The sequence below is a fragment of the Tigriopus californicus genome, chromosome 7 (genome assembly GCF_007210705.1).
Source record: "Tigriopus californicus strain San Diego chromosome 7, Tcal_SD_v2.1, whole genome shotgun sequence".
Taxonomy (NCBI): domain Eukaryota; kingdom Metazoa; phylum Arthropoda; class Copepoda; order Harpacticoida; family Harpacticidae; genus Tigriopus; species Tigriopus californicus.
Genome location: NC_081446.1, coordinates 3,400,849 through 3,425,997, shown reverse-complemented (window position 1 = coordinate 3,425,997; position 25,149 = coordinate 3,400,849). Strand labels below are relative to the sequence as shown.

At 39.7% G+C, this 25,149-nt stretch overlaps 1 protein-coding gene across 1 annotated transcript; it reads right to left on the bottom strand.

Annotated features, from left to right (window-relative positions):
• Window positions 1-1,874: 1,874 nt before the first annotated feature.
• On the bottom strand, window positions 1,875-24,304 carry LOC131883823 (integrator complex subunit 9-like). Its single transcript, XM_059231404.1, has 9 exons — window positions 24,167-24,304; window positions 23,903-24,094; window positions 22,994-23,702; window positions 21,584-21,846; window positions 20,287-20,389; window positions 18,841-19,046; window positions 11,668-11,840; window positions 8,405-8,654; window positions 1,875-2,016 (listed from the first exon to the last, which is right to left on the bottom strand). Exons 1-9 carry the CDS (start codon window positions 24,173-24,175, stop codon window positions 1,882-1,884), a joined length of 2,040 nt encoding a protein of 679 aa, XP_059087387.1. The 5' UTR covers window positions 24,176-24,304; the 3' UTR covers window positions 1,875-1,881.
• Window positions 24,305-25,149: the final 845 nt, after the last annotated feature.

Here is a 25,149-nt window from a genome sequence, read left to right as displayed (position 1 = left end):
AGGTCTGGGCTTGACGGAGGCCCTATGGGTACAGGGGCCAGTATTCCATAGACTCGAAGAGCTACTTCATTGTATCTGGGCGTGAAAGAAATGTACGTTGGTTCAACTGAAAATATTGTGTCACTTTCAAGGAAGGTTATCGGTTAGAGGACGTTCGACGTCATTGAGCGTTGTCAACGTGAAAAATGTAGCGTCCTTGAGACTGGGAAAATGGCAAGTATGTTGGCCTTGAAATCCTTGAGACTTGTTTGCATTTGAGATGGTTCATTAGAAGTCCCTGAAGGGTGTCCCACAACATCCCTGATTTAGTCTGTTTTGCCATTTTTTGAGTACTCCCCACAGACTCGTCTCGCAGTCACTGAGAACTCTGGTGGGACCACTATTGTGGAAAGATTCTCAGATTCTAAAAGGCCAAGAGATACCTTCAAATAGCAGCCTTGTTACAGGAAGAAAAAAATCCTTCTAAGCAATCAAAATGTTAAGCAGTTGGCGAGAAACTCAAGTGAGAAGAGTGTTTTCACAGAGTATAGCCATAAACCGGAGACTCTTTAAAAGTCAAGTAAGAGGAGGATTTCTGGGATTGTTAAAACAAACCAATGGAAAAGATAAATAGCCTGTAGCGTCAGACGTTTCCAAGAATCTCTTGTTTTTTGTGTTACCTCTCAATTTAGAGGTACTTCACAAGGTCCAACTCACCGCGTTCCTCCAAAATTGGTCAAGCGAGCTTTCTTATTGGGTCTCCTTTTTTGTTCCACTCACATTCTTAGACTCAAGGAGACAAGAATTATCGTCTGCGTTGTTAAGGAACGTCTTCGCTTCTACTTTTTTCTATTGACAATAAATAAGTCAAATGACTTCATTCATGGATCCATGGAACCAGCTTTGATCTGAGGACGAATTGGTAATACACTCTAAAATATTGTCATGACTAAAATCAATATCAAATTATGATTAATTCGTTTATTCCAAAAGCACACTATTAGGAAACCACCAACATACGATAAAACGGATTTTCAAACACAAAAACTCAAAGAATTGCGTTTTAAATCCTCGAAATTATAATTGTTTAATAGAGCAAACTATCGAATGGAACGCTATCTTCGCAAATAAAGCATAAAATCGTGGTTTTGATTGATTACAAACTGACTGATACTAGGAAGAGGGTTTTCGAGAACGATGGAAAGTCCAAACCGAGACGAAAGTGACCGAAGGCAAGTCGTCGGCAAGGCCAAGCAATTGACTACTGTTCGTCGATGATTCAATTACAAACAAAGGCCGAATTGCTGACGAATGCACGACACAAACGCAAATCAATAGAAGCTAACGAATATAGTATGTAGAATTCCCGTTGTGGACCCAACAATAGTCTTCGTCCGTAATCAGTCGCTACTTAAGTGGATAACTAACATAACAAAAGAAATCCTCGATTTCTGTGAATCTAATGAGTCATTCATGATTGATGGATGGCCCTTGATTTTTTCAACCAACTCGATCCCAAGTAGAATCAGATCTAATTTTGGACGCAGTGAATGAGGAGGGTAATGAGACTTCTTGAGGACATTGACACGTACGTCCAATTTTGGCCTTGAAAAGTATCCTTTATCTCAGGATTAGTTTATCACTTTTCGGAATAGATTGGTCGTTCGGGGAAAATGTTAATTATACGGGAATTAACCAAGACCTCCAATGAGTCATGCAGAACACTGAGAAGCTTTGTTCCACCTCTTTTGAGTTTCAGGATTTATCCTTGACCTAATTGACTTCAAAAAAAGATGTTTTTGAAGATAAATTCTACACTATATTCAAAATAGTATATGAATCCATCAATGTTTAATAATGAAAACAGGGATATTGGATCCACTTTCAATTGCCCTCCGTCGATCAGAATTTATTCAAACACCCAAGCAAAAGATCCCTAATTCTTTGTCGATTCAAATCTTTGTCCTTGGCGGTTTCATCGTGGCTCAAAATATGGGTTTGCGACTCTTCCACTTGAATAAGAGTATCCTCGCTTTCCTGAAATAACAAAAGGCCCAAAATTAACGTCTTCTTATACTCGTTCATACATCTCAGTGAATATTCAGACAATGCCAAGGGTAGCCAACATTTCCCAAGGGTGAAATTAAAAAAGGGCCTTGTTCCATCAAGACATTGGCGTCAGTAACGCTTTCGTACGATCCTACATGGTGAATACGACTTTTTCCAGGGCCTAAAATTGAAATACACAACCGCAAAGGCCAAGACTAACATCAAAACAACCCTCGTTTTCATCCATTTCATAACTAAGAACCCCGACAGGTATGGAATAAATGGACTTGAGTGTCTGTCAGAACACCGTGGTTCAATCCCAAACGGAAACATCCCTTCATCAGATTTCAGTGACTATTCCTTCCTTTCTATTTCTATCAAAAATTTAGGGTTCAGAAATTCACAATTGGCGTAACGGGAAAGAAAGATGTACATTACAAGCTTACAAATGATCAACAACGCTCCTTCAAACACCGTTACCATATCAGTCCTAACCTCCTAAATTATTGACTGCTATCAAATGTGGTGTCCGGGGGCCGACTATCAAAAAATTCAATTCTGGTAACTTCGTCATTCTTTTCAACTGGACTGTGGCTGGGATCGGCTGGGCGGTTCTATTTTTAAAACCATGACGAAATTCTAGATAGAAAAGTCTATCCATCAACCATTCTTAATTATTGAGGAGGTGAAAAGGCACAACCCGAGCCTCGTTTCTGTAGGCATGAATCAATCGCTTATTCTCTTTGTGGTTTTGAATGAAACTTTATTTAAAAAAACACGGCATGGCATTAAAACGGTATGCTTATGGTCGTTGTGTAGCAAGCGCCATCTTGACAGAAATGATAAGCTAGTTATGTTTTGTACTGGCTATCAGCACGAAAAGCTACTTCTGTTGAATGACTTTGAAGAAGTCTCTATTTATCCCTATTCTCGCTTTCACAATCTAGAAATAATCTCTAATCAATAAGCGAGATGTGGAAGGAGGACGACGGTGTAATATTGTGAAAGTATTCAGCTTTGGTCGCCATGTTTTTGAAAAAAACATAATGCATACGGACGAAAGTTTCGATCTTTCTCAGACAATGTGTTCCCCAAAGGTCTTCACTTCCTTGATTTCTTCCGGGGCGCTTTTTCTGGATTTACAGGGTTTGCAATAAGTGTAGACGTTTAATATATTTGGCACTCTCCCTCCGGAAACACTTAAAGAAAAGGTTTGGCTTACAACCTTACAACCTTACAACCTTAAAGCACTAAATTTCACTGAATCGTGAAAAGGAAAAATATCCCTTTTCGAGCAACAATTCATAAGCATTGGGGCAAAGATTAATATCTTCAAGCACAGCCAAAATCCCAAAGTCTTTACTACACAAAACAGGATTTATTTTCAAGGTAGGGGAGTAGACGTGGTGTAGTGGTTAGCGCAGTATCCCAATACAAGTGAGGTCCCCGGATCGAATCTCCTCCCCGACCGCTCTCAAGGAAACTTTTAGACGCTAACCCTGCACACAGACGGAGGACCAAAACTGATACGGACACGACACTGCCTATCGGAAAACACCAACAGGACGATTTGATTACTGGCTTTGATGGCCGGGCGAGGATCTGCCCTCCGACAACCAAATACAAAAACAAATGCCATGGTAACCACTAAAAACAAGTTTTACATTTTGATTTTACACGTAAAAAATGAGCCCATAACAAACAAGATAAAACTTCAAAGCAATTGTGGAAACTGAATTGTTTTTGGGCGTTATTTTTATTTCAAATTGATGTATCCGACACTTGTGGCGGACCCTGTACCTCCGATGCAGTCGAACGGTAAAGCAAAGTTTATGGTGCTCATTCTATTTTAGTCGATTGAAACATATCGAATAGACTTCATCCATTTTGGCTCCAATAAAGCTAGCCTGGTTGGCTTGCCAAGATTTTAACAAGTAGACCAATGTATCAATCAAAACATCGCGGGGAAGTCAACACGAGTAGGCATGATTTGTCGGTTAATATAGGTCTTTTTGACAAGTGAAGGAGGTCTTTCTTTAATCCTAAAGACGGGTCTCAGGATGCACTGAGTTTTATTCGAATTGTAAAGGATAAAGCAGAGGAAACCTCTATTCTTTTTGTCTTCTCAGCACCAGGAAAACTGAAGGAAATTACTTTCTTATCCAATGGACCACAATTGGTACCCTGGGACTGTTTTACTTGCAAGGTGTAAAGAAATTAAGGGCCAGTTTGGGCGCTTTCTGGAAAATGTGTCCCTCACTCAAAAATCCATTTGACCATGCTGAATGTAAAGGTTTCATTTCAAAGGACTATTGTAAAACCTAGTGCCACACCTAAAAATGCTGATTTTTTCCAGGGTTAATCTAAACGTTGGTCGCCAGTCCGATTAAACGTCGCTCAAATGAGATTCCTTTCTGTATCATTATTTTCATCCAACAATTATGAGGCTGTGTTGCGTTTGAAAAAACAACAACACAATGTTCAGACATTCAACATGTTATTTCTATTTGTTTGTTGCATTTTGTAGGCCACGTAGGTTTTTGGGCCAACAGGGATTCTTATTCAAGTTTCCATTTCAAATTGTTAGCGGATACAGATAAATTGCAACTCCAAAATTCCAAAAATAAAACTCCAGGAACCCAGAGTGGAAAAACAAGACATTAATCATTAAAATGTAACGATCCAATGAGTAAACATTCTCGCAATAAAAAAAATATTTAAAAAAAAAAATTCCCTCTCAACGTTGGACAATGAGGGATACGAGCAAAATGCATCGAGGTAAAAATGCTTCCGAAGAATGCTTCACTTTCTCGCCAATCTTTGTACTCTAAGAACTACACACACACACACACAAAAGGTTCGACTCTGCACTCGAATTACGTCAAAAACATATTAGTCTGACTCCTCAATTTATAGACTGGTTTCCACTGAAGAGGATCGGTGAAGCATTTCGTCTGGAATCATGATGAACTAAACGCATTAAGTCTTGTAGAATCATATTTTGTAGCGTTGGAATTTGGTGATTAGGCGATAAAAAGAACAATAGTTATTCAAAGATATAGGCAAAATCTCGATCAGTTATAAAGGCTAGATTCGTTCTTTTACCTTTTTGAGACAATTCAAAGAAGTTGACTTCATTCATGTTAGCAGAAGAAGGGCAAAATTAGAGTTTTTGAAACTTACAGAACCTTTTCAACTAACTTTGAAACAATTGCAAAGATGCTTGGCTAGGAACATCACAGGAATGAGAGCTCTTTCATTGGAAGAGACTAAAAAAACTTGGGACTGAGCAGTGTTTAGAGAAGGTTCGAAAGGTACCTGATAATGTACGTCTTCAAAAGCATCCATGAGCTTTGTCCCAACCCAGGATTTAGGGTCAATTCTAGTGATCGTAGAGGCTTAATGTGCGTTTTGAGAGCACCTTCAAGCCTTCATACGTAGGCCTTGTTGACCCGGTAGCATCTTTCAAGTCAGACTTGGACAAAATTTTAGATATCATTCCAGATCAACCCTATTTTCTGTCTGCCAATTCAAACTCGTATAAAGAATTTTACTTTTTGCGGACTTTCTTGTCGTTACCGGGATTGGATTAAAAGGTAATAAATAGACGAATTATAACCTTTCATTTTAATAGTACTGGGGATTGCATTCCCTGTTGCGTTTAGAAAAACCCGTGAAAAAACAAAGCAAAATAAATTCCTGAAAAACTCAAGTTGACCGTGATCTTTCTTCCAGGGAAAACTTCCTCAAAGTGCCCCAAGATATTTCTTACCGCTAGACATTGAAAGTCAGTTTCTAATCCTCTTTTTATTATTCTATTTGCACCATCAAATGGTGGCGCAGAAAAAATAATGCGACATCGTTAGCCTAAGCGTCATCATTTTTACAAGCTATCGCCATTTACCACTCAAAGGGCTGGTCGCTTGCTTGCAAAGTGTCTCGTTTAAAAGACCAAATTTGGCACAATGTCGAACGTGATTGGAATTAAATATTACTCCCTGTGATGGTATTTTCACTACTTCACTATTATACCTACAATATTGATGCCGGAAAAAGTGACATATTCTACCTCATGGTGAGTTGGCGTGGAGAGAAAAAGGGAGAGTAAAAGTGCCGCGTTTCTGGGACTTGCTTGCTCGCATGAACACAACGCTTAGCTTGCTACCTTTTGGTTTCGAGAATCAAACGTTTTGTATCTCTCAGTCAGATTGTCAGATGGTAGGGCAATGATAGCACCGTGATAAGGCGCCAATCCGACCAGATTTTTGACGGGGTTTGCGAAGCTTGGATCCGAGGGGCGGACCTCGCCCAGCCAACAAACCCTACGTCCGTTTCCAATTCCATTAGGGAGTGCCATGTTCGGCATCAGTTTAGTTCTCCGTCTGTGGTGAGCGTCATAGAGTTTCCAATGCAGAAAGGCAGGGAAGGAGATACGAACCAGGGACGTCTCTCACTCTATGAATCTGCACTAACCACTATGCCACGTCTCTTCCCAAAAAGTACGGCGATTTGTTTTTCTTGGCCAAAAAGTTAATTCAAAATATAAATCTCCGTACGGCCATTTCATAAGAAAACATTCGTGCTCTTTGGTAACAAAGTCAATCAAATCATGTTGTTCGCGGTTTGATACATGTTTGCACTGGCTCTATGAAAACCTATAAAATGTTCTTTCTCTTCTGGTATCCCTGGAGGTACAGAAATTGGTCGCTTAGGAATAGCTTTTTGGCCGTAAGAAACCATGAAGTCCCTATAGTGCAAACTTTTTTTGGCCCAAAGGTGCGGTTACCAGATTGCGATCTCCGTCATAATTTGGAGCCCCTCCTTTTCCAGGATCGTTGAAACTGAAAGCATCTACTTGGAACTGGGTAAAACCGCCTAAAACTGCATCATTTTTGTCTTTTCATAAGGAAAAACGGAACCCCTCCGTTCGTGGAACAAATCAATCTTCAAAGGTTCTCTCAATGGGAGTCCGTCTATTTTTGAGGCACTCGTACATTTGAATGAGGCATTTAAGCCCACCTTATTTGGGATTAAAAACGCCTCTTACCACTGAACACACAGGTTCCATCTAATCCTCATCCCCCATCATCACAAGTATGAGGGAAAGTGAAAATTTGTAGACTAAGAGCACGATTCATGCACATCGTCCTTGGATGTTCCACCTTAATAAGGAACGCGTCGGCATTTCTGGACGTTCAACTCCAGACCATGCACTTGCTCTAACATTGCACCAGCTAACACCGATGCTCTAGGACCTGCAATCGGTATGGAAAGATGCTCAATGAGGTTGCCCATTCCATATGGGTTCTCCTGTGGCCCTGGAGGGGGTTCGATCCCCACCTTGTCAATCATTATCTCATTATCATGTCCTAAGAGTTTTGCGAACGTTACGTAGTGTGAATTAGTCTAAAGGCTACTATGGCCTCATCAAAGACGAGATTCAAACCAAGGACCTTTCTTATAAAAGGAGGGCGCATCGCTGGCCCAAAACTCAAACGGGTTCTGTCCAATTTTGCCGGGTCTTTCAGCTATATCTTTACAGTACTTTGATGGACTCCAAAGGAAGCATTGATTTATTGATTCAGGCCATCGTTCCACTCTGGGGCCTTTTTATTGCGAAACAAATTTGACGAGCGTTTTTTAACCACTGGGTTTTCGTCCTCTCAATTCATGAATCATTTGTTCTTTGTTGCCGTCAGAAAAGGCATTTTTAATGACCCTTCTATAAGGGAAAACATTATTTTATATATGAAAAATGTTGGGTTAGGAAATATCAATCCAAACTTTTTTATCTTAAGTTAAAACACTTAACAATCCTTGACGAGATGGTTGCTGCCATCATAGTGGTGTGATGATAAATTATTTTAGGCAATGTGTTACTTAAGATTCGATTTCAGTTCAAATAGGAAGTTAATTTGTTGAAAGCCGAAAGTTGAATAGTTTGGGTAGAAAAAAACCAAGATATATTGGATTACATGGAACACATAGTTATTGATAGAAAGAATCAATTTAAGTTAGGTTTAGGCTGAAATAATGAATTTGGGTTTAGTCCAATCTACCTGAATATATTGTGACTGAAACGATCTTTCGATTATACTTACTTACATTTAGCCATTTTAGAACCTTTTTTTCATTCATGGTTCCTGCTAAAAGCGCAAGCAGGCCCATACTTAGAATTACTTAATTTGTGCCTTTAATTGCTTTTATGCCATTTTCATTTACCTTTTTTCGCAACTCATAGTACATCACTACTTGATTAGTTGTCACAATTCCACGAATCCTTAATCTAGAAAAGGGGCCTTTCTAGAGTACAAATTGTTGAAGTGGAGCGTTAATGTGCCTCTGAAAAAGATTGGAAAAGGACCACTTCACTTACCAAATTAATAATGGAGCATCCTTTGGAGAGTTCTTCTACGCGAGCATCTTGGATCCCTATGGCCGATAATTTTTGTACGAATTCCTTAACATTAAGTTTGCCATAGAGGTATTCGGCCGGTTTCCGGGACTTGATTGGAATCAATGGAGTGGATGAAGTGGACAATGAAGAGGCTATCAAACCGCGAGAATCGCGCTTTCTCTTTTGTGGGATTTCAATCGGTTTGTCCTCAATGGCAAGCAACTCAAATCTAAAGAGTGAACAGAAGCACGTGTTTTTATTGACTTTTTAGCAATGTTCACAAGGAATGACACAAAGACTTTCTTATAAATATCAAACCATACGAAAGCACTATGGAGTAAATTGTCTTATTTATTGCTTGCTTCGATTGGTCTGACATCTCATATAAATTACATCGAGGGTACTTTAAGCAAAAGTAAACGAACATGAACACCTTTATAATCGAGGAACAAAATTAGACTCAGTCGCAAATAGAACTGTTGCTAGATCACTGAAATATCAGTCGTTGACGAGTGATTTTGTGTTTTATAATATTGATCATGCCTTGGATAAAAGTAATCAATTCAGTTTTAAAAGCAGACAGTCGAATATTGAGAACTCTAAGAGAGCCAAGGATCTCAAGATATCCCTTGAATGACTCACTTGGAGATTACAAATTTATTTACGTCATTAAGGCCAAAAATAACGCAGATTTGAAGGAGAACTGGTTCTCAGTTGGACAAGCTTAAAGATAAGCAGAAGTCTTGAAATGTCGAGAAAGTACAAAACAGTCTCTTTGAGCCCTTGAAGTCAACTTGACCTTGCACTTTCAAACACTTTTTGACCAATTATTCGAAACAACACTCAGAGCTTAACGCATCATTCTTCCATCCGTTTTTTCTTCATTTGAAAGATGGGGAATATTTGACGTGTACATCCCTTTGAATTATAACCTTTCTGTTAGTATCCTACTGATATCCGGCAAGATTCCAGCCTACCTATGTGCATTAGTCGCAACACTGATCATAACGCTCATAACGTCTACTTAATATAGGTTTCATATTAAGCTTAATATTAGTCAATACTCAAAGTACAGCAACATAATGAGTGAAGTACTTCTTAATTCAATGTGAAAATTTGGCGACAAGAAGGCTTACAATTGATACCAAAGGCAAAAAGCATCACTTCAGATTGATTCGTGCATTTTTATGCACTTTAGATAAGCTATAATTTTCACCTTTTCATTTTTTGAGCCAATGGAATATGGGGTGTTTCAAAAATTTGGACCGACCAAAGTTTAATGAGAGTTCGCTTATATATTAAGATAGATTCCCAATCATAATGAATAATGTTAAAATTAGATCTTTTCGTATGTCTGTCTCGGTCCGGAACACATTTAAATCCTTCTACTTAGACATCGAGTGAACCATATTTCATGTCTACAATGATAAATTTAAGACAAATTCATTCCAAGGGTTTTTAAGAAGTTCGAGATTAGTGGCGACGAAAACTTTTGCACCTTCTCCAATTGAACTAGAAATGATGAAAAGTTTTATGACTTGAACAGGCTTCATGCTAATATCTCATAATCTCGTTCAATTTCATTGGTAACATACACGTATTTGGACTCAGTTTTCGGCCAATCTTCTTTCAAGAGAGCTCGTCCGTAAAACGATAAACTATAATGTTCATGATAAAAAACGATCTCTAGCTGGTGCACCAACAAATACCTGTTAATTATATTTACATTAATACACATTAACAAGTTAGGACATCTGAAAACTCGAAGTGGTCCATTACTTTCGCAATACCCTATAAAACCGAAGCAGAGAGAAAAAAAGATCCAGAGAAAACTACGTTTCTTGCGAAGAATCGTGGGAGATGCCATCTAACTGGGAGGAAAACGAAGAGTTGGGAGGTTCACAATAGGACCCGAGATGGAATGAGAGTCATTCAATAGGACCACCTATGATGCTTTGACTGAAAAGATTGCCAGATATTGCCGGGGATGTTGTCCTTCTGAGCGGAAATGCTGAAGGTGCAAACTAGCTCCAATCTTGGCGAAGGTTGATCGGTCTCTCGTCCGGCCAAATGAGAAATACCTACTCATTCAATCGCAGTAGCGATCTTTGCACAAAGTTTACAAAATGAGGCTTAAAGCTTGAAGAAAGCCGATTTGATCAAGGTACCGTTAACGAGGAAGCCCTCGCTTCTCTGCAAACGAGGAAAAAGAGTTGGAGTTGACCAAGTCGAGTTTTTAAAAATTTGACTAAAATTCGCGGTTTTCTTCTGTGATAACGGGGTTCAAGGTATTGACTTGTCAAACTTTGGCTTGTTCAAGATTGACACAAAATGAAAAAAAAAATCTGACTAAGATCTGATTTAGGTCGGTCCCCAGTTCGATTCTTCATACTAATGGGAACTTTTAGACGCTAACTACTCCTACAAGGAGAGAACCATACTAAACCCGACTGTTAGAGAGCACCGCAGCTTGAATACGCTAGATGGTGCTGCATGAATTTACTGACCTAATATCTGACATTCTTACTAAAAACTTGCCAATTGTAATGAATCAATTATAAATGCCCTTGTTACCATTTTTCATTCCCCATCTTTGAGGAACTTGCATCAAGGAAAATATTTTGGCCTCTTTTCGTGGGCAATGAATGCATCATCATAAGAGACAACCAAAATATGCAGAAAGATGCTCATTTATATCATATAATATGCATAAAAGGTGGTCAAAATATGCAAACAAATATGAGATAAAACCTAAAACATGCATGACAAGTGATGAAAACACTTGTCCGTGGATGTTCCTAGCATTTTAAAGTCTTGTGAAGAAAGTTTGGGGAGGAAAAATCAAAATGGCACAGCATATGCAGCCACTCAGCCACAGAGACTCAAATTGTCGATTTTTGGGGGAGGAACTTTTCCCACCGTCAAAATATGCATAGAAATATGCAAATGAAAATACAAAATACGCTCAATATGCCAATAGAAATATGAAATACGCTCAATATGGAAATAAACTTGTTTTAGGACATATAACGTTTAATGCATATTTTGGCCGTCTCTACTTGTCATTATTGTTTTCTAGCAACTTCCTAAAGTCATTTGGCTTAACTCGACGAGAAGCTACTATCGAAAAAGTAAGTGGCTGAAAATGTGCTCAAACCGTCACCATGGGATGGGGTTGGCAATTGTGTCTGCCACTGTTATTAAAGCCTTTTATGGAAAATATGAACTAGTAAAAATCGTACTTGTTGTTTTTGGCGATGAGGTTGCCCGTGATTGTTGCTATCGCCAAGCCAGGTCGGATCTCCACGGGTCTAAGTGCAGATGCCAATTTGGGATCAATATTGATGGACTCAAATTTGGTTTTGATGGGCAGGGTGATGGTTTCATACCTCGAAAGCGTGTACTTGGGAATATCCTAGAAAGTAGCGAACCAAGAAGGGAAATAACGAGTGTACCGGTAATTTCAGAGCAGAAAGAGCGGCACATATGTAAAACTTTGAGTGTTTACTCCTTCTCCGCCCATAAAGTTCCTTGTCATTACTAAGAGAAAAACTTTTAGGCAAACCTCCGTCATTCTTCCGACAGCCAGTTGAAATCTACGCGTAATTCAATTCATTTGTTGACACATCATCCGTTTTCCTGGTCTTCTTATTTCTTTCGGAATGTGTGCTCGTCGTCCCTTTTCCTCCTTTGCATTCAGTCCCCCCTTTTCATGTCTGTCGTAACCATTCTGATGAGTCAATACATCGGTAAGTGAATGAAACATGTACTGTTGAGTGCTTTGTCAATACAATGCAAACCAAACACGACTTGTAATTCTACATGTCGATCATTAAGGAACAATCTAAAGATGTCAAGACTCAAATTCACAGGAAACCCTGAGTCTTTAAATTTTGAGTAAATCTCTAAATCTGAAAACTGAAGCTGGAAAACTGCCGGCCAGATTCCAGATGTATTACTCACATTACTTGCTAGAGTTTACTCAAAAGTATATGAGCACATGGGCCCATTCTGGAGCCTTGAGGCATTATTTGAGATCAAATGTAAGTGGCGTTACAAGTTTGTAGGTTGAGGAGTTACAAAATTGAAATCAAGACCACAAATATTCCTTAATCATGTCTTGACCAATTATACGGTACATCATGACACACTCCACAAAAAATGAATAAGATTGTTTTCAGCATGTACTGCATTCATGTCATTTCTCTGACGTCGATTATTTGAACAAACTGAATGAACAATTGCTCCTGTTTTTTAATTGCAGAACTTACAAAATCTTCGAGGGGGTAGCTTTCTAGAGAGTGACCGTTAAATATGGTGATCAATGACAAACAAGGATACAATAATCTTTGTGTCGTAATTCATTCAAAGACATCTTTTGCTTTGTACTTCTTAGTAAAAAGGTTTCAAAAACAACCCCGAAAGGACAAAATGCAAAGACGGTTAGTATAAGCCTATTGTTTCTAACCGCTAAAGCGAGTGTTATCCCAGTACTATTAAAATGAAAGGTTATAATTCGTTCATCTATTCCATTGCAATCTTTTTATAAGATTTGATCTACCAACAAATTTGAGTTGGCAGACCGAGCTAGTCCTTGAATGTAGCCTTGATCTGGAATGCTGCTTAAAAATTTGTCCAAGTCTGACTTGAAAGATGCAACCGGATCAACAAGGCCTACGTATTTCTTCCGAATATTAGAGGGAAACAAATTAAACAATGAAGAAGCCCGAGAAAGGAGAGCGTTGGACTTCATTGTTCGAACTAGCCTGGATTCTTGAGGACTTGAAGGTGCTCTCAAAATGCACATTAAGCTTCTACGATCACTAGAATTGACCCTAAATCCTGGGTTGGGACAAAGCTCATGGATGCTTTTGAAGACGTACAGTATCAGATACCTTTCGAACCTTCTCTGAACATTGGTCAGTCCCAACCTTTTTAATCTCTCCCAATACGAGAGCTATCTCATTCCTGTGATGGTCCTAGTGAAACATCTTTGGACTTGTTTGATCATTTGCAGACTTGTTGAGCTCATTGGAGCTAAAATGGGAGAAGCATTTTCAAGATGTGGCTGAACAATCGACTTAAACGTGCGATATATCCAACCACATGTTTGAAAAGCTTTACCTTCTACTGGATATTCTCATCGAACTTTCCATTATTTTGGAGGACTACACCTAAATATTTCGTAGATGAGACCTCCTCAATATCTTTACCTCTATTTATGTACGAGTGGAGCATTCAAAGGCATTGACCCAAACGTCATTGAGCGGAATTTCATTCCGTTCAGGGCCATATTACTCTTAGTAACCCAAGAATAGATTATTTCTAGGTCCTTTGCAAGGCTAGTGGAATCTTGGCCATTCCTAACAGAAACTAACTTCGTGTAGTCAGCATCAGAAGAGAGACTGGCAGTACTACTGAGCTTCTGAAGTGGAGCAATGAAGATGATAAAAAGGAGGGGCCCTAAGATGGAGCCCTGAGGAACACCCGACTTGACATCATGTAAGTCACTAAGGGTTCCCTCAACCTTGACCAATTGCTTCCTACCACAAATAAAACTTCTTAACTAATCGAGAACCTTGCCTTGGATCCCAATCTCATGGAGTCTGTTAACTAAAAGGCCATGACATACCTTGCGAAAGGCCTTGGCAAAGTCGAGATAGACTAAATCAACAACTGACTCGTGTCTTTCCAGTCCCTCAATGACCTTCTCTTTGACCTCAAGACATTCAACAAGTTTGGACTTCATGATCTTCTCAAAAACCTTACCAATATTTGAAGTGAGGGAAATCGGTCTATAGTTACTGGGGAGTGACTTATCTCCCCCTTTAAAAATTGGAACAACATGAGCTAACTTTAGTGAAAATGGAAACTTGCCCTGATCCAAGATGCAACGCATCAAGTACGAGAAAACAGGAGCAAGAACCTGTGAGCATCTCATCAGAAACTAATATGTCACACCATCAGGACCAGAAGAACTTGAAAGCCTCAAGTTCCCGATAGCCGCTAAAACGTCTTGAACTGTGACCACAAGATCGTTCAATAGCTCAACTTGACTAGCCTCGCCAGTCTCAACAGACTCATAGCAATGAGCTTTTCCTCTAAAATTCTGTGGAGTTGACAACACACATGATCTCCCAGCATGTTGGCCATTACCTCTACATTGTCAATCACTTCACCATCGACCTGAAAGGGTCCTACAGGGTGTTTCATCTTACTCTTTGAGTTTGCACAAAAGAAAATAGCCCTTGGATTCGACCTGACCTCCTGGAACACTGCACTCTCTGTTTTCAACTGATCTTTCTCGATGGAGGTCTTAATCATACCCTGAATCGAGATTTCTTCAGGAAATGAGCCTTATTCTGTCATGAATGGATTTCATGAGCAACTAGGATGCAAAAGATGATTGCAATATTATTTTTTTTGGTGCGGACTTCCTTACCGCAACCGGGACTGGAATCCCAGCAGTTCAAGACGAGAAGATTATTTATTATACTTGACTTTTATTTTTATATATTATTTGATCGACCAACGAATTGGAGTTGGCTAATCTTTGAATATAAGGTTGATCTGGAATTTTAGTCAAAAACTTGTCCAAGTCTGACTTAAATCTTGCTACTGGATCAACCCCTACATAAACCCTACGGATATTTGAAGGCAGCAAATTGAACAATGAAGGAGCCCGAGAAAGAAGAGAGTTGGACTTCATTGTTTTAACTAGCCTGGATTCTCGAGGGCTTGAAGGTGCTCTCAAAACGCAAAACCTCTACGGTCACTACAATTGACCCTAAATCGAATAGCTTTGTTAAGTTTAGCAAAATTAAGATAAGTTTTTGCTGAGTTGAGGCCAAAAAGAAAGACACATGTCTTTATGCAGTCGAATTGGAGAGTCTCGTTCATCCGTCTTTTGCCAGACCAGACTACTTTATCGTCTCCATTTTGAGCAATGTCAGCAACAGAATAATCGACATTGGCCTTTGGGCTTGGCTAATATCATCGAGAATCAGATTACTACAATGGAATCGGATAAGATGGTCTGGAATGATAGATAGGGTCCTGATTGGACGCCACTAATAGCCCATTTTGGCAATCACTTTCCGAGACGAGCAGGAGCCATTGTTAAGGAGCCAAAGATATCGAGCCTGAAATCCAACTAACGTTTTGCGGCCCTTTTTCTAATAAGTAATAACTAGAAAATCCAAAAATACCAAATAAGTTTTAAAGGTGAAATATTTAAATAAAAGTTACTCAAAAAAAGCAAAATATGTAACAAAGTTTCTAAAAAGATGTCAAATATGTAGAAAATATTTACAGTCATTTAAAATATTTAATTGAAAGCCAACCAAATGTCATCAATGAAAAATTTTCGGAGAAGCTTTCAAAACAGAGTTTATAGAATCAAATTTTAGTTTATGAATCAGTTTTCTTAGGATCATTTTTTCTAATTGAGCCAAAACGATGTTAGAACACGGAAAAAATGGCCCATGAAAAGGGATCGCATTCACCTTTACTAGTTTAATAAAAACCAAGACGAGTCTTTTGCTGGATTCAATCCAGCAAAGGATTCGAATCAATTTGAACCGAGTTGGTTGCAATAACAACTTATAATCCCACCACGTACCAATTTGGAAGACAGCACAAGCTGAGAACGTGAGGTTGACCTAGTTTTAGTGGCTGAAATTCATCTACTTTGCTCTTTAAAACTTTTAGAGGAACGGTTCTAATGGGAAGATCATGCTAATTGAATCTTACTTTTTAGATCCTTCCTTTCCTTCGAAGTCTTGGATACAGGGTGGGTGGAAGTAAGGGCAATAAATTAATTTGGCTTTTAAGGACAAAGTATGACTGGAAGGGTAATTTCATCATTCAAAAATATATTCAAACAAACCTCCAAAGAAGTTATCTGAGTATCACACATTAGTATGGCCCCCTTTTGCGACCACCATAGCCTCCAAACTACATCACACTTGGCACAAAAGGGCATCAGATATGAACCAGCGGAATATGGGCGGGGATGCTAAGGTCCAGCATTGATAATTCGGAATCAAGTGACCGCATTACATTCTTATTCAAATGAGACTGACCCCAGGTCGCTAATCTCGCTGAAATTTGAACTACAAGCAACTTGGGCCAGTCTCGTTTGAAGAAAAGTACAATCCATGTCTCGAATTGGAGTCTTCAAATTGCTACTTCAGTATCCCACTCCATTTTCTAGTGGTTGTACTCATTATGAAAGGTCGGAAATGTAACTTGTTTTGCCGTTGAGCTTAACTTATAGATGGTTGTCAAAACTAGCTTTTCCCGCAGCAGCGACTCTTCACATTAACTTGTGTTCAGACAACAACTCGCATTCAAATCTCTAGATTTGGTACTCAACCTCAACACAAGTTATTTTTCCGACCATTTCCGTGATTATTTTGCTTTGCCCCAACTCAAGCGACTTATGTTGACTTCAAGAGATTCATTCCCGTTTCATTAATAGTGAAAATTGAGAGCATTTGTGGGCAGATAATTTTGACAGATAGCCAAGGTTGCAATATTTAAGCGGGAAACTTTGATTCGAATTATTGATCATTTGGTTTTTTAATGCTTATTGTCAACATGCCGTTATATCTGGCCACCATGCACATTTTGACTCTCCCGTGTTTTCGTTTGTACGCCAGACCACCAAGTGAAGCATACGACACCAATCAGCTATGAAGTCGCACTCCATGTCATATCTAAGCCCTCTGTTTTGGGAAGTTGGTTGAGTTCTCGCTTCACTCAAATCCGTCATTTAAATATTCATATCGTGTAAGTGGATACCAACTGGTTTGCCTTACTCTAGGCCCTGCTACTGTACTTATTGGTGTATGTAAATGACACTGAGCACCCTTTTGGAGACTCTCACAACAGGGATCCTAAAACTGGAACATTCCGCCACTTATCTCCCGGCAAAGCAAGTTATGCTTCCAGAGACCAGCCTTGAACAACTTCGCAATTCAGTGAAACGAGACCTTTGCAATACATTAGAGAAATCGAAAAACTACCGAGTTTGAGCTTAATAGTTTGGGGCTTTCTCCTTCCAGACTAGCGAAATATTGTGCAATGTCATAAATCGTCATAAGAAACCTGCTAAGAAACAAAGGCCATTGATTTCGTTGCTACACTAACGGTAGCTTCTGAAGATGTTACGAAGAGGAGACGTGGTGAAGACTAGAGGGCTCTAGTGTAGAGGTGTCAGAGTGGTTTCTTCCAATAGGGCTTGTCAAGTAAACGCTTTCATGAACAACTGACGCTATTGCATGAAGTAAATCGAAGAAAACATGCCCAGCCAAACCGCATGCATTGAATTTTGACATTTATTTCATTTCACCTGCATGTCTAAGTAAACATCATTGTGTTATTGAGCCAATTCGATACTGCGTTCAACAAATCACAACAAACATAATCATTTTGTTGGGTTTCGTAACACAGCGCACTCAAAATCACTCGATTATTGAAAATTCAATGGGCCGATGGTGTGACTTGACTAATCTTTGTCTGGGTTCTCCCTCCCAAAATGAGGGTGCCGGCCCAAATGTTTCCTTGAATTTCCTTCAGTTGACATGCCCTATTAGAGAAGTCCCCACTTTAAAGCTTTTGGACGTCATATTCATTGCCACAGACAGAGAGCCATGGCCGGGCTAGGCTCCCTTACAAAAGGATGGTTTTTTTTTGGATTTTTGGCTGCTTGAAATATTACATATTTGCTCTTTTGATTAGGTTGGGTCAGTTTTTGACCATAAAAAATAATTTATGAGCATCAAAGTTTCCCTTAACCCAAATTCATTACGACGCATGTTAACATTCTGATCTTTTTTACAGTGAAATTAAAAGACATATATTTCTCTTTCAAAGCTAAACACACCTTGAAGGTCGCAATTGTTGAAAAAAAGTATTGATTTGTCTAATTATTCCCACAAACCCAGTTTTTAAGCGTTTTTGTCAATCCAGATATTTTCGCGGATGAGATTCCGCGAGTTTTCTTAACAAAAATGGGACTCTAGTTTGAGGCAACCCCCTCTTGTTCAAACCATAATTCAACGTATTGTCCACTAACCGCCGCCCCCTCAATTCCCATTAAAAGGATCAACAGAGCTGGCACCCTGGCTTTTAGACACAAATTGTTCGTGGCAAACTTGGCAAGAGCCTTTTGATTCGTCTCGCTCCTCAAACGGGCTACTCGAAGTGTAGGGGAAACCAACGAGCCTAGTAACAGTCAAGATATACTGTTGGACTTGGCATTGCTCATAGGTTTACTAAAGGGGAACCATAGACAATATCGGAGGGGGAACGAAGACCATAAATACTGATGTAGCATTCCCCAATGGTGACAGGGTCTATTTTGAATGGAACCTCCCACTCTAGGACACAGTTCCCCTTAAGTCACCTACCGTTTCCATCTTGAGATCAGATCGATTGGGCGTGGCTGCGGGAGGATGGGTGTATATTTCAGGAACCACAAGGCATCCTGGCTTCAGGTCGCGAATGAGCTTCTTGGATTGGCCAAAGTTCAGGCTTGTGTCGATTGGACAATGGACAGCCTTCATGAGCAAAGGCTGAAACGGTGCCAAGGCCAACGCGTGGTTAAAACTGGGCTCTACAAAGAGACAAGAGATGGAACAGAGTTAAGTGAATTCACCACGCAAAAGGCTATCAAAGACCTTTGATTAAAATAAAAGCGTTGGAAGAAGAAAGACGAGGTGGCGATCGTGAAGCTGCTGTTCTTAAGAAATTTGATTTCTTTTGGAGATTTTCACGAGCACTTTTTAAAGACAGCTTGAATTTGATTGAGATTCAAAAGAAAGAAATTCAACTGGGTAATAAGGTAGATTTTGATCAATGGACTGGAAACAAATCATTCGCAACTAAGCCTGTGATAAATGGTGCGATCATAGTCTCATAGATTTTTTTGCCCAAGCCCAAACCTGACGATCTTAATAAGTGCTAAAATCGTGAACATTTTCCACATTTGGTGGGATCGAAATATTTTCGTGAGTGTTCGTTTGCGTGGATTCAATTCGTACTTGTGAAACTTTTCGACTTCTTCTGGATGAGAAATAGTATTGAAGTTCTAATACAAAATGACACAAAATGTCAACCAGGACTGAAATTTGTTCTCTCTCGTGAGATACTTGAGATCGGTATTAACTCAGAGCAGACAAAGTAGTACTTTGGTTCTAATAATGTTGCCATTTTTTATCCCAGAAACTTACACAATCGCACAACGACTAATAATACTTTTCTTCAAAGCATTTGAAATCATGCCGAATGCTCTGTTAACCATTTGCCACTGAGTTGTTTGAGCTTTTTTGAAGTTTAAAATGATTTATGCAAGACATAACGAGTCATTGCCTTTTCTGAAATATGAGAATCATGATTGGTCTATTTATAGTCGATCGAGTAAACATAGCTGAAGTTGCTCTCATTCCACGGGCTATCATTTGAGTACGAAAATCAAGTATGCTTTCAACTCTTCTTGTGACGGTGAAGAGCACATCCGAGAATCTCACAATATTGGTTTTCCAGGAGAAGCAAACACATATCATCAATAGTGTACGGTTTCCTTTGAGCCCAACATTACGAGTCAATCACCTAAAGGCAACATTTCACGTTCATCTAGCAATTATTGGTAAACTAGGAAACCTCAAACGCTAACAGTATACTACTAATGTACTGGTCGTTCCGCATCTTGATGTTAAAAATGCAATATGATTGACTAAATGGTGAAACCACAGTTCATTCAACTCCCTTAACATCCTTTTGGGTGCTTTTGAAATTTTTAGCGTGTTTGCAAATCTTTATCAAAAACAATCTTAATTAATGACGGTTAAGCTCACCGGTAAAGACGATCGTATTATTCGGATTTGATCCCCATAACTCGATGAAATGAATCGCATCGCCAAATCGAAGGCTCGGATGTCCACAAAACATTATACAAGGCTGAAAAGTAAATTGAAAAATGTTTACAAAACAACAGCTCCTACAATGGCATTTATCATAGGAGTCCAAGAATTCTAGTATCGATATGTATCGACATATTCAAAATAAAGGAAAACGAATGAATATTGCTCAAGTGACATCTCTGCGAACGTTGAAACCTTTATTTAGCACTATTTTGCACAATGCTGATGGTCTGGTTATCCTTCAGCGGAGCTACGTAAAAGATTTGTTCTCTATGTCGATGGAAGGTTTCGCACATAACTCAGAAGATTTTTTGTTGCGCTTCTGTATCTTACCTACATCCAGCTTAATTGATGTAATTCATTAAAGACGACAGAGTGTACTATAGAAGTAATACAGACTCCTGAGGACTGATTCATCTATAAATCGAAAATGTCTATTCCGCTGATTCCCAGACTCACATTATTGTGAATTCGTAATCTTGGAGCCAATTGGTCTCATTGCTATCTTTTGTCTCAGTCGTAGAAACCAAGGCTCACCAGTTTTTGGAAATGGCTCACAATCATTGTACTTACACAGTAAGTCCCACTTATACCTACGTACACTCTTGTCATTGCCATCAAAACAAAGTACACGGGTTGAACATCATTCTAACTAAGGAAGGGATGTACTACAAAGATCTGCCATAGTTTGACAAAGCCTTGCAATTTTCAGGTCTTGGAATCTTCTATAGAACTTTTCCCCTGAGCTCGAAGGCTGACAAAAGACTGAAAAGAAATCGGTGGCATTGCTCTGTGCTTGTCATTCCAGGCAGAGATGTTGTACAAACTCCTGATGGCCTAGATTAAGCTTTGATCCTCTCAGCCCAAATGTCCTATCCAGGCTAAGTAATAATCTGTTGCAAAAGATATCCAGGAACACTTTCGCACTGCCGGGCATGCCCTTGAACCGTGTAAAAAGCGGGAAATTTGCTGATCTGATATCATCAGCTCGTTTTTCAAGAGCTCTTCTAGTGACCTCGGGATGTTCCAAAAGTCAGTAGTCGGTCCTTACTTGGAACACATAATTGCCGACCAATCCCTCAAGTCAACGAGGTCGCAATAAAACCACTCCCTCAAGACTCCAATCGAGGCTAACCTTCATCAATACGCACGTTCGATCGTGACATTGGAAAGTGGAACAACACCCTTTTGGTGTAAATATTTACCTCATATCACAATAAAGAAGACTCACTTGTCTGTATTCCGTGCTGAAGTTTTCGTCATGAAGCGATCGGAAGCTCTTGAGTCGACCTGATTTGGCCAAATTTCCATGGGGGAAAGGTTCATCCGGTAGATAAACACGGTTTTGCTTTGTGGCCGACAACCATTCGGCCATGATGTTGGAATAGGCCAAGGACGAATCGGCCACGGGTGACACGAAGAACATGGGAATTGTGGACAAGCTATTAATGTCCATTTGACCGGCCAAGCACTCGAACAGATCGTATACAATTCCTGTAGAGACAAGTTGAGTTTGAAAAGTTGGATCGGAACAAAGAGGGGACATGGCTTCATTATTCGTCCCCTAAGGGAGTATTCGTGCATTAAAGGGGGGCATAAGCTATCGAGAATGCATTTTGACAAGCTTGAATGAAGGAACATCGGCATTCATTGCACTATTCCGTTTATTCAGACAAGCAAGAACCCTGAAAACTGCGTTTAATTGTCGTATCCACGGCTCGCATCCGCTCTTTAACTGGGATGGTTGAGCATAAAGAGGGCACTTTTTCGATTTATCGGCGACCTTGATCCCGAAATGTTTCTTCGGAGACAGATATAGGCCAAGACTCAAGAATCGGGAGTGGCAGAATGACAGGGAGAACAATGAACCTTTGGTATTTATTTGCTTTGTAGATGGACCTGTGTGTATATGAATATTGGACGGTCAAAATGCTCTTTTCTTGGGATTGTTAGTATGTGGGTTGATTGGTTTTTTTTTTCGGAGCCTCCTGGTTTCTTGCTCCAACCTAAATAAATTATACTTGGATCCCTACAGTTATTTTATGTCAAATCATTCTTGAGCACGGAATTAAAAGTGAATTTCAGCAGTTGTACTGCAAACAAAGTCTTTGGCATTTGCTTTTATTTTCTTACTTCTCTACTCTACGGTCTTCAAAGCACAATTCAATAACAGCAATTAAGATTGATAGACATTACACAAGCATTGCAGGCATCGCAACAAATAATTTCTCTGCACCTTTATCAATGTAAACTATCCTAAAACAGCTCGGAAGTGCGTCGAATTTAAAAGATGCACAACACTCACATCACTCAAAAATCACATTTGCTCAATTTATCAAAATCGATTTGATCAATTCCATCGTACCATTTTTTCTCTGAAATCTATATTTGACTTTCCAAGGTATTCGATTTGAAAATTATGCACACACACACACCCCTTCTTTTCCAACACTATTCATGTTAAGTAACCAAACATACGAGAAAAATCGCACGGTAATAGAATATGCGAATCGAAACTTAATAGTCAAATCTAGATGGAAAAACGAACTCCCTAAAAGCACCAAAATACGTTGTACAGTATGATCTCAATTCGCAATCGAATAAAGTACCTCACAAAATCACAAAAAAAAGGATCACCTACCCGACGGGTAACAGGGTACGAGCACGTTACCACCCTGTCTTGTGGTTTCAATCACGGTTTTGCAGAACTCGCCAATCATCGGATCCGGATTGGTTTGCGGCGTCTGTGTGAGAGCGGTCAAGATCACGCAATTCATGTTCCTCAAGGGTGCTTGTTCCATGGGACACGGATGGGTGGTCAATGTGGAAGTGCCACTCACATAAGCGATGCGCTCAAACTCGGAAGAGATGATCCAATTGGACGATCCCAGACGATATCCGGAGCTGACTGGACTCACTTCCAACAACCCGAACACGTCCATTTTCTCGCTGTAACCCACCAATTGGACCTTGGACAGACAGGATTCCATCATTTCTCGATTGTAAATTGTCCGCCAAGCTTGAGGATTGACAGATTCGCACAGAGGATGAGGCAAAGTCTGGTGGAGGTCTTTCCATCGACGCGCACTTTGACCTTTGGTAGATCGTGCGATGTATTCAATGGTCTCTTCCATGAATAGACGACCAAAATGCAATGTGGGTTCGGTGAGGAAGATCATGCCTTTGAAGCCAGTTTCCTCCGTGATGTAAGGCAAGGCCAACATGTTGGAGTAGTTGGAAATCAGGATGCAATCCACTTCGGCCATGTCGACCATGGTCAAATCTGGGGCGGCAAATTCCGGCACAGAATCCACAAACACGTGGTTAAGGACATTGGCTTCTTTGAGCTCCTGGAACATGAAATCATAATCGTTCACTCGGCACTCAGAAAGGACCAACTAGTAGGATTCGATTTTCTTGTCTTGTGAAGGTTACAGCCACCATCTAGTTCATATAATAAACTGACAAGTCATGATCGAGAAGTAATTGAACCAACGATCAGGACCCTCTCTGAATGGCAATCAACTTCTGAACGTAATGCTACAAATACCATTTCTATGGCGGGATCTTGTCCATCTTTGGGATGATAATTTCCGAGCTGTTGGAGCTTTTGGCTATGCACCAGAGGCACGGGCATAAAATTCAAGGCTGATCCCATGTCCAGTCCGCAATCCAACATCAAGGTCAGGCCTTTGAATTTCAAGATGTAACACGGTTTGTTGGGACAACCGCTCAAACATATCTGCAAGACAACGATCATGTGAAACTGATGGAAGGGCAATGGGCGGGGCACGGTTGGGGGGTTATCAATTACCAATTTCATGATGGATCCGAGATCGGCTCGATCGGGTACGGCTTGCGGATCCGGACGGTTTGGGTTTGTTTTGGTTCAAGGATAGGTTGCATTAGTTTTGGATCGATCTGAGCTCACTCAACCTCGGATTGTTTCATTCTTGAATTGGACAGAACTTTGAAGGATAAACGTTATTCTCCACCGATTAGTTGGTGGAGCTCATTTTTAAATTTGTGACAAACTGTTGGAAAGGTTTGGAGCGAGACCTTAAAGGCTATTAGTATTGTGTTAGCTTAGGTTAGGTTAAGTTTAAAAAAGTAGCACCCGCAACTAATCGGTGGAGAATAACGTTTGCCACTTTGAAGACCAGGGACTTAGGGGCGCACACTACATTTAGGTATAAATTAAGCTTCAAATAGATATTCGACAATTGATAGCTAATGCAAAAATATTCATTCCGTTTCGATTGAGCATGGATTGAGATAGCAAAAAAATATATACTCTTACTTTTTGTAGGTCATGATTGTGGTTTTATTTTCTAAATATTTCTCTTCGAAATTCTTGAACATGAATGATGGCACAGTTGTCTTCCGTTTTTTCAATGTCGTGCGTCTCTGGCCTTTGTCTTTCATCAAAACGGGTTCGGGAGCAGTACTTTTTGATATTTCTAAGTTCGACAAAGAAGAGAATCCTGAAATGAAGGACAAAGTCTATTGAAAAGAATCATGTAAACTTAGGATATGCTACGCCTGAGACTCTTCATTAGCATCGATGATTGTTTTCATTTTTCAAAAAAGATGATAAATTGTTCCATTTTGGGGGTGCTTTGGGTTGCGACATGTTTCTATCACAAAAGCTGTTTACAAGGCTTAAAGTAACGCGTAACTTTTTGAGTAACCCTACCAGTATCGAGATACTTTTCTGAAAAAGTACCGGTAACGATAACGGATCGGGTTTTGTAGCCTTATGTAGACTTTCTTCTCTACTTTATTAACTTATTTTTT

Bases quoted from the DNA above. Each gene is read 5' to 3' on its own strand.
- LOC131883823 (XM_059231404.1), bottom strand. The intron at 20,390-21,583 runs GTGAGTCTTCTT...TTTACTTTTCAG, and splicing joins TCAGCACGGAATACAGACAA to CCTTGTATAATGTTTTGTGG. The intron at 19,047-20,286 runs GTGAGCTTAACC...GTCTCTTTGTAG, and splicing joins TAATACGATCGTCTTTACCG to AGCCCAGTTTTAACCACGCG.